This window comes from Accipiter gentilis, chromosome 14, assembly GCF_929443795.1.
Source record: "Accipiter gentilis chromosome 14, bAccGen1.1, whole genome shotgun sequence".
In the NCBI taxonomy this organism is placed as follows: domain Eukaryota; kingdom Metazoa; phylum Chordata; class Aves; order Accipitriformes; family Accipitridae; genus Astur; species Astur gentilis.
In genome coordinates, this window is record NC_064893.1 from 13212527 (window position 1) to 13225316 (window position 12790).

Here is a 12790-nt window from a genome sequence, read left to right on the forward strand (position 1 = left end):
CTAAGCCACTTGCTGCACTTGTAATTAATTTTTACACTGAAAATCTGTTTCTATTGTTACTGCTTTTGACTTTTTTAAAGAAGTATGTCTCTCCTCTCTCAAGGTTCAGATTCAGCAGAAAATACATTTGCTTACTCACTTGAAGGACAGACTGTATTGTTGCTTGTGAGACTATGAGAGCGCTCTTGTGTAGTCTTATTAACTATATCGTTCTTGGAATAAGACAGTGTTAACACAAGACTTTATCACAATCAAATTTTCTAAAATAGAGCTACTTTAATGCTTTACATACAGTGCAATTTGTAAGCCTGATCACTTCATTGCTGCCTTTTTGTGCAACTGTTGCAATCCCACCACCTAAATATGTGCTTAAACCTAAACATACCGGTAGGCACAATGAAGGCTTAAACTTGTCCTCAGAGGTCTGTGATGCAATAAACTGCATCAATGTATGTTACTTTTAGTGTGAAACCAAGTGAAATGGAAGTGAAAACAAAAGAAAACCAACTGCATATAATATTTTTCCACAGAACTCTTAAAAACAAGCTAAGGATTAGTTCTGTTAGGAAGCTAGTTTCTGAGAACTTGGATGCACACTGCCCATAAATGCACTGCTGCAGCAGAGTTAAGAAACAGCACTGTCTTATTGGTGAAGATGAAGTTAGCTTCTCTTCTGTCCGCCCCCCCCCCCCCCGCCCAAGTTTCTATCCTGAAGACTGCACTTGAACCATAGTTACGTGTGCATCTGTGCGTGCCTGTGTGCACAAACTCCTGTATATTTTATGCAGGCTGCGATCCACTGAGGGCCAGGGAGGAGGTTTGCTCCATTCTGGCCACCCTGTAACCAGCTGCGAGGCTCATGCTCTGTTTTAAAGAGCCACTGAGGAAGGACTGGTTAACTCATGTTTTCCAGAGTGCCCCAATGGAGGTGCCTGTTTCTTGTTGCCTAGAGGGTAAGTGAATATCCACAACACTGCTGACTTGGAGACTAAAGCGATGCTAAGAGACCGTTACGGAACAGTGATCTCTAGGGGGCACAGAAACCTGTGTAATTTGAAAACATACCTTCTTCTTTTATCCTGTGAGAGTCCATTTTCTTCAGCCACTTACGAGCCTCATCAATGGTGGCAACCAATTTGTTGGCATGTTTGGTTATTATTTCTTCAGCTGAAATGGAGCACAATTAACATTCTGTAAGAACACTAGTGGAGAGATGGACAGTGGCTAAAAGCCAAGCACAAAACCAAGTTACGCTGAGCTGTGTTGTATGACGATGCTGCAAAGCAAGAAGTCTCAGCCACCAGTGATCTCACAGGCAGGCAAATTCACCACTGGGGATGAAGATGCTGTATGTATTACTCCCCATTCCAATGAACATTACTAGCACTATGAGAGGAGAAGCTCTCCATCCTTGTGTTGTCCCTTTTAAGGTATACCTGAAACTCCTGCAAACATTCTGGTTTATCTGGTTTGGGTATTAAAGTTCCTGGCTTTCATTTCCCCTCCGAAATTATATGAGTCAAAGTAAAACATGGACCCAAAATGTTGCAGCCCTTGCTTAACTGCGCCATTAAGGACCTGAAAAATGCTTGTTATAAAGTGAGGAAAAAGTAATCTCAAAGGCAAATAATTTCGGTAAATATATTTTCACTGAGTGGAAAAACAAGGTAACATTCATCAAGCAATTGTCATAACAAAATCAACTATTACCTAATTAAGCCTACTACATCTATCATATTCATCTCCATCATAGTTCATTGACCCTAAAGCCAACTAAATAATAAGCAAAACTTTTGGAGTTCATCCATATGTAAAAGCTTTTCACTAGGAGTAAAGAAAAAGCTTACACATGAATACCACAATTTAGTTACAAATTTAACGTATTTCACTGATCAGAGCAGATGAACATATCAAATATCACAGTTTTTCGCTACTGTCAGATATCACAGGCAAAGTGACAACTTGACAGGGTTGGTGGATTTCTACAACTAAAGCCAGTGACAGTGTTTTGATTTAAGATGTCACTTTCCCACATCAAGTACCCCAAACAATTTTGCTCCTAGGCCACTCATTCAGTGGTTCAATTTCACTTGCAAAAATCAGTGTAGAATAATGCTTTAAGCTTATGAAGAGAGAAAAAAAAAATCAAATATCAAAATATGTATCTCTTAAGTACCGTAGTTTACTGGACTTCATAATACCGGAGTTGCCTTTGAGTGCCTGACACCCCACAGATTTGTAGTTAAGTATCCACTTTTATTCAGCCCTAGCAAAATTACAAGTTCAAGGGCAGACTAGTCAGAGATATCCTTAACCAAATACTACAAGTATTAATAACACTCTAGCCCTACATATCCAAATTACTATGGCTGGCAGAACTAAGTAAGTACAAAACAGTATTCACTTTACCCATACTAACTGATGTATTACTTTGTGTTTGGAACAGGTGAGAAAATATTTTTTAGTATTTTCAACTCTCTCGGTTCTTCTTTTCCTCAGCTACCTGAAATACCTGAACGCACCTTTCCCTTGACCACATTAAGATTTTCAAATGGAACTTTGTCAGGTCTAGAAGTTTGGCCACAAATGACATACTAAATTGTTTAAAAGAAAACTGGAAAGGTCCTACCTTTAGCCCAGGCTTTTCTCTCATAGATTTCCTCTACCGCATCTGAAATCTTCTTAATATTCTCTTTGATTTTTCTCTGGCGTAAGTTGGAACCTTCTTTATATGCTAAGTAGTCTCGGGTGTAAGTCTTTTCTGTAATGGCCTCCACTACTTCCAGTCCATCATATATTATTGGATCTATCTTTCTTCTAAAGAAGTCGGCGTAGTATTTGTAGGCAACGTTATTATTTCTGTGTTCATCTGTGCTTCTGTGCTCTACGTAAGCCTCATTGGCCACAGAAACTGCATTTCCTTCTGCATGCAACTTTTCTTCCCCGCTGATCTCTGTTGGTGTCACAGCTTCAGAAGTGTCTGCCTCTATGTTTTCTGACCGGCTGAAATAGTTCTCAGAGCTCTGGATAAATCTGACTCCACAGAGGTCACACTGGGTTTGGTCAATATCTGCTTTTTTGAAGATCTCTGATAAAAATTCCTCTCCTTCCATTGCAACAGGCTCAGCTTTGGAGCAGGCCTTCCTTTTCCACCTCATGCATACAAAAATGAAATGGAAGACACGACGCAGCTGGCGTTGAGCAGATGCTTTCTGCTCTTGCTTCTGTTGCTTGCTGAGTGCAATGACTTCCAGGGGATCCTTTTGGTCCTCTAAGCAATGAACCCTTTCAAGTTCCTTTTCTAGCTCATCAGTGTATTCTGTCTTATCCAAAGAGGTCATAAACCTGTCAAGGTTTATGGTTTCATACAGGATGCCCCGTATGGGTGGATGCCCCTGAGTGTATGCAGAGTCCCACTTCCATCGGCAGTCAACCAAGTACTCTGCATCTCGCTCTGTCAGCAGCTCTTGCAGGCCTGCAGCGATTTCTCTTACATGTGTCGCATCACTCACTTGTTCCACAACCCGTAGCAATCTTTCAGGCACTTTAGAGGGAGAGTCTTTTCTCATTGATTTCAGCATCACCTTGATTTCAGGGAAGTGGTGGCGTAAGAGGGATCTATATCTAGAATTCTGTACCTGGTCAGCATTCAGTAACATCACTAAGCACAGCACTACGGTCCGCTCAGCCTCCCCTGAAGTTATGCAATCAGGATCCTCAAAAGCATCCAAAAGGACATTGAATTTTCCATGAACTCCACACAAAACTTCTGCTAGATAACAGAGATGAAATCTGAAATTCTGTACAGCTACATATGCATCCTTTGGTCTATACTCCTGTATAATAGAAAATGTGTCTCTAAGTTCTTTGTTATGGTCCTTGCTTCTGAACAAAAACTCCCAGTAATGAATGAGAGCAATGTAACTCTTCGGAAAGCAGAGAGTAATGTTCTTGGAGAGACGCATCAGGACAGCACAACAGAGCATATACTGGAATTCCAACAACATCACCGTGTTTCCTATGCTTGGAATCAGGTATCTTGTGCATTTCTTGACCAGGACATTCATAAAACGGAAAAAAAACCTTTTACAGTTTTCTGGGTTCTTATGAACATAGAATTGCTCAAGTGAATTTTCAAGAAGTCGAATGAAGCACAAGTGCGTTCTTCCTGCATTTTCGGCATTTTTGTCAGGCAGCAACATACCATGTCTGCCCTCTATTCCTTTGGCCTTTCCTCCTTGGCCTTTACTCTTTGGGGAGTTTTTTGCCTTTGACAACGCAAAGTTTAGCTCTTTGTTATAATCATCCTCTTCCTTAAAAAGAAGTTTCTCAAATTCCTCAGGATATCCTGAAGATAAGATGAAAACTTGCATGGCCCTTAGCCACAAGTCAGTTGATTCTCTTCTAGCTGCAGTGTCTTCATTTTTAAACTTAAATGTGATGTACTCCTTCAACACTGCTCTACAGGGTTTGGAAATAATATTACTGAATTCCAGTATTTCTTTGCATGCCTTTGGGTTCTCAGACAGTATTCTCAAATGAAAGTGATTAGGAAAAAACATTTCTAGGAGGGCTTTACATGATGCATATTTGTCAGCAGTCAAAATATCATCAAAGCTTTTGCACTGATTCAGTAGCTCTTTAGGGAAAGTGCGTGTAGCTTCCAACAGCAGTCCGTTTATTGCCACCAGATGCATTTTACACTGAAATATTGTCTTTGCTTCATGGCGCAACAAGGGCTTATGGTAATCCTCACAGGTTTTATCTTCACAGTTCAAGCCAACAATGAACTTCATACAAATACCAGGGTAATGCCTATTCAGTAACACATGGGTGATAGAGCACAACCTGCTTAACAAGTGCTGCTTCAAAGCTGATTTTACCTCCTCTGTGCTTACTGAGAGATCACCTTTTGTCTTCCTCTCTTTTAGACTTGGCTTGTCTGGCAAAAACTTGAGAATGGGTTCACCTTCATTTTGAGACACCTGGCAACTGTCACCTGTTGGGACAATCCCAAAATAAGCAAAGCATGACTTCACCATATCTTTCTCCGCATTGGTGGCTGCTTTCTTCAAACCCCTAACGAGACTCAGAAGAGCCATTAAGCCACGTGTTGCCATAAAGAGGATGTTCTGGTTATGAGTGCTGCAGTGACATAATGCAAAGAGAGCTTCAACTGCACCAGCAGAGTGATTCAGAGACAGGAACTGACAGTATGCGTTGCTCAGCTTTGCAAAGTCTCCCTTCAGAGTTCCCTGCAAAAACACAGCCTCAGCAATGCCAGACTTCTGCTCAGTTTGTTCACAAAGTTCGAGGGCTTCTCTTAGGATGACCTCCAAGTCCACCAGGTCCGATTCTGAGCAGCGAGTCACACCGGCACGTGCTGCAGCAAGCAAACACAATGCACGAAATTCTTTTATAGCTGTGAGGTTGGCTGCTTCCAGAGCAAACCCGTGTTGTTTCATTAACTTTGCAGCTTCTTCCTCTCGGCCTTCCCTTTTCAGCAAGTCTGCTGTTTGGCGCAAGCATCCACGAGACTTCAGAAACTCAAGCTGATCCTCTATATCAAGTTTTGAGAGGACTTGCATCATTTCCTCAGTTCTGTTCATACTCAGGTACTTTGCAGCTGCTTCCAAATACAACTGATTTGCTGTACATGAGAGTTTGGAAACCATTTGTCCTTTTGTATTTAACATCTCTTCATATCTGAAATAATAGATACATCAATTTACTACCATAGATGACTAACCTAGGCAAAAAACCACTGCATTTTTAAAAAGCCCCTAAAACACTAAACAAATAGCTGCCCCCAGAAGCCCTTCCTTCAAAAAGGCCAACTATTTCAAATTATATGTCTGTCATGCCAAAAACAATCACAACATCTTAAAAGATCTAGGGAAAGAATTTAGTTACAGCATAAGGCTGTCTGAAGCAAGATCATTAAAACTTCCGGTACAAAAAAGATCACAAGGTTTATGGCATTAGTGAATCTTTCTCCACGCTGTCAAATCACTGTACTAACTATTTTAATCACATTTTGCCAGTGATAATCTTCTGTTTATTAAAGTTAGCCTCAATATAGAATGGTTGTTTGCATGAACAGAAGCCAGAATGAAATAAATGTGTATTTCAATAAATTCTCCATGGGCCAATATAGATAATATTATGTAAAATTTACATAAACCAGTCAGTTTAGAGAACTCTTTCAATTCTGTCATGTGTATCTAGATATACTTTGCTGCTTACTGAGTGCCTCAGCAAAGTACCTGGTTGCATCTTTCAAAACATGCACTTTAAAACACTCAGTTATTAATTATTATTGGCTGACGTGAAATTATTAAGATATCCCCTAAGCCTGTCTTGCAAAAGTATTCTCTCCTGCATGCTGAGAATGAGTAATCTTTTCCTGATGGGTGAGTAAATTATCATTAGCCTTTTATTATCACCTTTTTCATGATATACGTGGGAGTGCAGATTTTTCTACCTATGCTGAAGAATTTGCATGAATGATTTGGGGATGCTGACTTAAAAAAATCGTTAGTTGGTAAGGTGACTTTAATGTTTTAATTTTTTGATCAAACTATCTCTACATATTTAATAAACTTTAATCCTTCAAAAAAAAGTTGCCATTACTAAAGGCACTTCACAAAGGATTTCAGTGAGGGTGTGTAACTGTAGGCCTTGCTAGAATTCTAGTTGGTGTACATATTCTTTAAAAGTCATCAACCAATTTAGGTATAAAGAAGGGTGTGGCCAATAAATTAACCTTTTATGCAATAATGTGCTAATGAGGACACAGGGATGGTGCCAGATGCAAAGTTTTGTCAAAAAGATACTAATAAAATCATTTTATCAAGCACAGTGCAAGGCAGTTCTTAACTGCCCTGAGCCAGTACAGAAAAGTTCACCTCACAGACTAGGACCAAGAAACTGTCAGGCAGCGCAAGCTGCTCATTTATATTACTATTCTTTGCTCTTAAGTTAGAGATTTTGAGACAAATAGTTCATTTGCCACAATGACTGCTGCATTATATACCATACATCCAATGCTTATAATCCTACAGAAGTCAGTGACTCACTGGCTACATCCGTTACTATTTCACCCTTAAAAGAGAAGTACTTAATACTTCCATTAAATGTTTTTGTCATATTTACCATGAGAACCTAGTTCAGAGGGCTGGCTGAAGGAGACCTTGCGTGACTAGTAATACAGACTGGAAAAAATTCCCAGGAAAATGAAGCTAGTCACTGCTCCAGCTGTGAATACATTACAATGCTTTCACAGTGTTATCATTACCCAAGTGAGAATTCTGACAAAGTTAACCTCATGTAAAACAAAGTCACCAGCCAAGACTCTTGTGAAAATTTTATGGTGAGCCAGCTGTATTATGCTGAATCTGGAAATGGAAAAGAGAATTATATTCCAATACTGTCTTGGAAGACATACCTTTCAACTGCCTTTGCTGCCTCTTCATAGAGTTCTTCCTGACAATACATTTTAATTGCCAGATCAAACTCCTCAATTTGTTCATAACATTCAGATGCTTCTTTGTAGCACTGGCTTTTCTGATAGTAAACTGCAGCATCTTTCATCTGCAACGTAGAAATCAGTAATGAAACTGAAGTGCTCTAAACAGTCAAAACTACAGGAACAGAACAAATTTAGTAATTCCATCATGTAGCTGTCTCAGAGACACACACTTTGATAAAATGTAATTAAAGTATCTGAATATAATCAAATACATATTAAAGTAACTGTCCTGGTTTCAGCTGGGATAGAGTTAACTGTCTTCCTAGTAGCTGGTATAGAGCAATGTTTTGAGTTCAGTATGAGAAGAATGTTGATAACGCTGATGTTTTCAGTTGTTGCCAAGTAGTGTTTAATGTAGAGTCAAGGAGTTTTCACCTTCTCATGCCCAGCCAGCGAGAAAGTCAGAGGGGCACAAGAAGTTGGCACAGGACAGAGCCAGGGCACCTGACCCAAAATGACCAAAGGGGCACTCCATACCATGTGATGCCACATCTAGTGTATAAACTCAGGGGAGTGGCGGGGGGAGGATTGCCGCTTGGGGACTAACTGGGTGTTGATCGGTGGGTGGTGAGCAATTGCACTGCACATCATTTGTACATTCCAATCCTTTTATTATTGCTGTTGTCATTTTATTAGCGTTACCATCATCACTATTAGTTTCTTCTTTTTTGTTCTATTAAACTGTTCTTATCTCAACCCACGAGTTTTACTTCTTTTCCCGATTTTCTCCCCCATCCCACTGGGTGGGGGGGTAGTGAGTGAGTGGCTGCGTGGTGCTTAGTTGCTGGCTGGAGTTAAACCATGACAGTAATCGTCATTAAAACTGAACAGATTTTAAAAAACCCTTCAAAATATTTATGTCCAAAAAACTAGAATGTAAATTTAAAGGTATTATACAAGAGTTCCTAAGTACTTTTTATTCACCCAGCTCTGCCTGTTGTTAAAAAACACCACACACACACTTCTGTTGACTTTCAAATTTCTCAGAATCCACAGGATTAAAGTAAAACAGTTATGGATGCAGAATGGGAACCCTAACCTTGTATCTTAAATATTTGGGAACAATTATTTTACATTCTTGTAGTGGAAATGCTCTGCAAATAAAAAATGTTAAATATCCTCATACACTTAGAAAATTGTTAGTACATTACTTAACCCTTGCAAGTTTCAAGGTTTCATTTAGATGGCTGTCATCAGTGAAGTTTCAGTATCATCAGAGTATTGAATGAAGTAACAGCTTAAGTTTCATGAAATCAGTCACTGATTAACTTTCAATTGCAAAGCAGAAATGACTGATGGTGACATCAGAGCAAAGCCAAAGAAATAAACCTAGACTGAGTAACTGCATCATTGTCCTCTTCCTTCCTCTTCTGGCTGTTCTGTGACAAATGCTTCCTCTTGAACAGCCCAGCTTAAAGAGCTGTTTTAGTTCAGCTACTACCATGTCACAGAAAAGTACTATTACCTTATGAGTAGTATGAGGGGGAAAAAAGCTGTAGGAAAAGGAAAGTAGTACGGAGAGGATAGTTTAGAGGATATAATACCTTTCCTAACTTTCTACACAGTTCTGCACAAAGCCGGAACTCCTTTGACTGAAACAGACATTTTAGTGATAGTTTTGGTTCTCCACATTCCAAGTAAGTTTTAGCCAATGTCATATATTCCATCTGTTTTTCCCTGTAGAAAGTAAGAGAAAATTACCGCTTACATCCAAATTAGCTTTAGTATCACATTATCTGTCACTGAATCCGACCAGCACTGACATCATGTATTCTTCTTCATACATAACCTGATGAGGTATTACCTTACAATTAGTTATATTTTGGGCTGACACTGTTCTGTCCAGAAGTCTGTTCCAGAATCAAACTGCTCTGGCAGTAAAACCCCCTCTTTTTATTTTTTTTTATTTTTTTTTTATTTTTTTTTTAATTCTCAAACTAAAGCATACTAGTGTGGTTTTGTGCTGCTTCTCTTTTCTAACTTAACTTGCTCTTCTTCCTTTCTACTGTTTAGCCCCAATGCCATTAAAGACAACAATCAAATTTGTTCTCAGCCTTTCTTCTATGTAACTAAACAAGCCCAGCCTTTCTGGTATCATCGCAGCATGTCTATTTTCTTTCCAGACCTATTCTGAATTCATCATCCTTGAGCCTGGAGGATCAGAACTGTAGAGAGCATTGCTTATCATAGAGCACACAGGAATCTTACTTATGCTTTGTACACCAGCATTAATACATCTACTAAAAAAAAAAGCCACTTTCACAGCTTCATTATTATGTATGTTCTGTCAACTTAACACATCCCAACATACCCAATTTCTTCTCCTCAAATTTTATCCTGTTGACAAGCACCCCAGCTTACAGCCAACTGAAAAAAAGTTTTTTCAGTCCCATCAACAAACTCTCTATGATCATGAAATTTTATGAGTATCCTTATACTTCTAGCCAGGGCCACTAATATAAAACAGGTAATTAAAAAAAGGTAAAACCTTGATTAACTTCAGTAATAACATTTCTCCAGACCTTCCCCCTTCTCCTTTGAGTGCTAGCTTCCTCTTCTCTAGTCATTCCTTACCTACTGTGCTATCACTGATAGTTTTTGGCCTCCCCAGCATGAACAGGAATTAATTCACTTAGGTCTAGAGTACTCGCCATAAAGTTTTTTCCTGTCCTATTTGAGACAAGTCCCAAACAGTTTTTCAGCCTCTTCAGGAAACTACAAACTTTCTCCCTTGTCAAACCCTTCAGCTATTTTGCCCAGCTGACAGCATGAACTAAATGATTCATCTCACAATCTGTCCCTTTAAAACTGCCCTTTGGTTCAGAGCTCGTTCTGCTTGTTTAATTTAGATTGACTCTAACACTAATTTTGCCTCAAAGCTCACTTTTTGTTAGCAGCTTTTCTTCCCAAATGTACAACACCATTCCTTCTTCTTTGTTAAATGAATATGCAGTGGGATTAACCGGAGTTGAGCACGGCTGATGGCATGTGCTCCTCTAACTATATCTAAGAATATAAAGCTTCTTGAGGTAATGCAAATCCTGTTGCTTTTCTCTCACATAACCAGTAAGCCCTTTCAAGGGCCACATTTGGTTTGGACAGCCTATGGCATACAACTGCTTTCACTACTCCCCAAAGGGAGCAGCGCCCCAGATCCTGTTGGAGCTGTGCTAGACTTTCCAATTTCATAAATCCCTTTTGCCACCCACAAACAAAGAGGTGAAGACACCTCGCCTGTGTGGTTCTCCGAAATCTCTGGTTCCGCAACTGTGGTGGGAATCTTCCCCTGCACACACCCATGAGGTCTGGCACTGCAGAATGACACTCGTTCATCTGTCTTTATGCTTACCTGGGGCTGCTTTTCTTTGAGTGCACTTTGAGAACAGCATCGTGTGCCAGGGCCAGTTTTGACTTCTCCGCTGCTCCTCCCTTTTGGTAACATTTGGCTGCTACCTGGGGTGAAATCATACACAGCATTCACACATGTGCATCCAGCCCATGGCTTATCACATAAAAGCAATACTTTATTTTACAGTCACTGTAATGGAAATAGAAAGACTGGCAGGGTGCCTGGAAGAAGGAAAAGCTAAAACATTGCAGTGTATTTTTAGGACAAAAAGAAAGGCTTTAAAGTCAGTCCACATGTGACTATCACAATTAGACTTTTAATTACAAAGTTTACATGGAAGTAGTGAAAGCAAAATTCCTGGTAGGCTGATAGAACAAATAGCACATGCAATTTGAATGATGGCCTAAGCCATTAATTGGTAAGTCACCAGGCATCTACCACATAAATTCTATTAATAAAAGTTAGGAAAACCAATGTATGCAAAGTTAAACTGAAAAGCATGGAACATTTATTCATGCTTTTACCATACCAGGCCCTTTCTGTGATAAGCTAAAGGGAATCAGCGGGAGCTACCATGCTCCTAGCAAGGTTTGCTTCATTATCACCTTGCTCATTCTGCAACACCATTATTTCTTTATTCTATCCATTAATTTAGTAATTGCTTCTGTTTGGAAATTGCATATTGCAAGCCACTCTTAGAACTGCCAAATTCACCAGATAATTTCTTCTTAATGTACCAATGATAAGCAAAGATCAGGGTTATAAAGAAAAAAGAAGAGCAGATAATGCAGCTAATACATTTCAGATTTGAAGATTAAATTTTTTCAGCTGTGTGTTTTTTATCTTAACACTTTTCTGTCCACTTAGGAAATTGCCTTTTTTTTCCAAGGGGAGATAAAGACTGTCTGTATAGTGGCAGGTGATTATTTTGATTTTTGCCTTCTTATAAATATCTGGTTTCCAAACAAAAAATTATATATTGCTATCAGCAAAAAATGGAAGCTTTCCTTCTGCCATGATCAAAAAAGGCATCCAAAATTTTATTTCATAGACTCACAAAATATCTCAAGTTGGAAGGGACTCACGAGGATCATCGAGTCCAACTCCCTGCTCCTCCTCACCTAAAACTAAACCATATGACTGAGAGCATCGTCCAGACGCTCCTTGAACTCTGATAGGCTTGGTGCTGTGACCACTTCCCTGGGGACCCTTTTCCCGTGACCGACCACCTTCTTAGTGAAGAACCTTTTCCTAATGTCCAACCTGAACTTCCCCTGATGCAGCTTCATTCCATTTCCTCGTCTCCTATCGCTGGTCACCAGAGAGAGGAGATCAGCACCTCCCCCTCCACTGCCCCCCCTCCCCGTAGGGAAGCTGTAGACTGAGATAAGGTCACCCCTCAGCCTTCTCCAAGGTGAACAAACCAAGTGACCTCAGCTGCTCTGCCTAAGTCTTGCCCTTGAGACCTTTCACTATCTTCGTCACCCTCCTCTGGACACACTAAGAGTTTAATGTCCTTCTTATATTGAGGCACTCAAAACTACATGCAGTACTTGAGCTGGGGCTGCACCAGTGGAATGCTGAGTGGGACAATCACCTCCCTTGACTGCCTAGCTACACTGTGCTTGATGCACCCCAGGACATGGCTGGTCCTTTTTGCTGCCATGCCAGGGCACACTGTTAACTCATATTCAACTTGCCATCAACCCAAACCCCCAGATGTCTTTCCGCAGGGCTGCTCTTCAGCCTCTCGTCCCTCAATTTGTATGTATAACCAGGATTACCCCGTCCCAGGTGCAGAATCTGGCACTTGTTCTTGCTAAATTTCATACAGTTCATGATTGCCCAGCTCTCTAGTCTATCCAGATCTCTCTGTAAGGCCTCTCTATACCCTTGAGGGAGTCCACCGC

At 40.1% G+C, this 12790-nt stretch overlaps 1 protein-coding gene across 4 annotated transcripts in view; it reads right to left on the reverse strand.

Annotated features, from left to right (window-relative positions):
- Window positions 1–12790, reverse strand: part of TRANK1 (tetratricopeptide repeat and ankyrin repeat containing 1) — a 58744-nt gene that overhangs the window by 1072 nt on the left and 44882 nt on the right. For all 4 annotated transcript variants that reach the window (XM_049817260.1, XM_049817263.1, XM_049817262.1 and 1 more), the window contains exons 19-23: window positions 10881–10984; window positions 9076–9208; window positions 7448–7593; window positions 2630–5706; window positions 1066–1167 (exon numbers count right to left, since the gene is read on the reverse strand). In XM_049817260.1, the coding sequence (XP_049673217.1) occupies window positions 1066–1167; window positions 2630–5706; window positions 7448–7593; window positions 9076–9208; window positions 10881–10984 (3562 nt within the window). The remainder of the gene's footprint in view (window positions 1–1065; window positions 1168–2629; window positions 5707–7447; window positions 7594–9075; window positions 9209–10880; window positions 10985–12790) is intronic.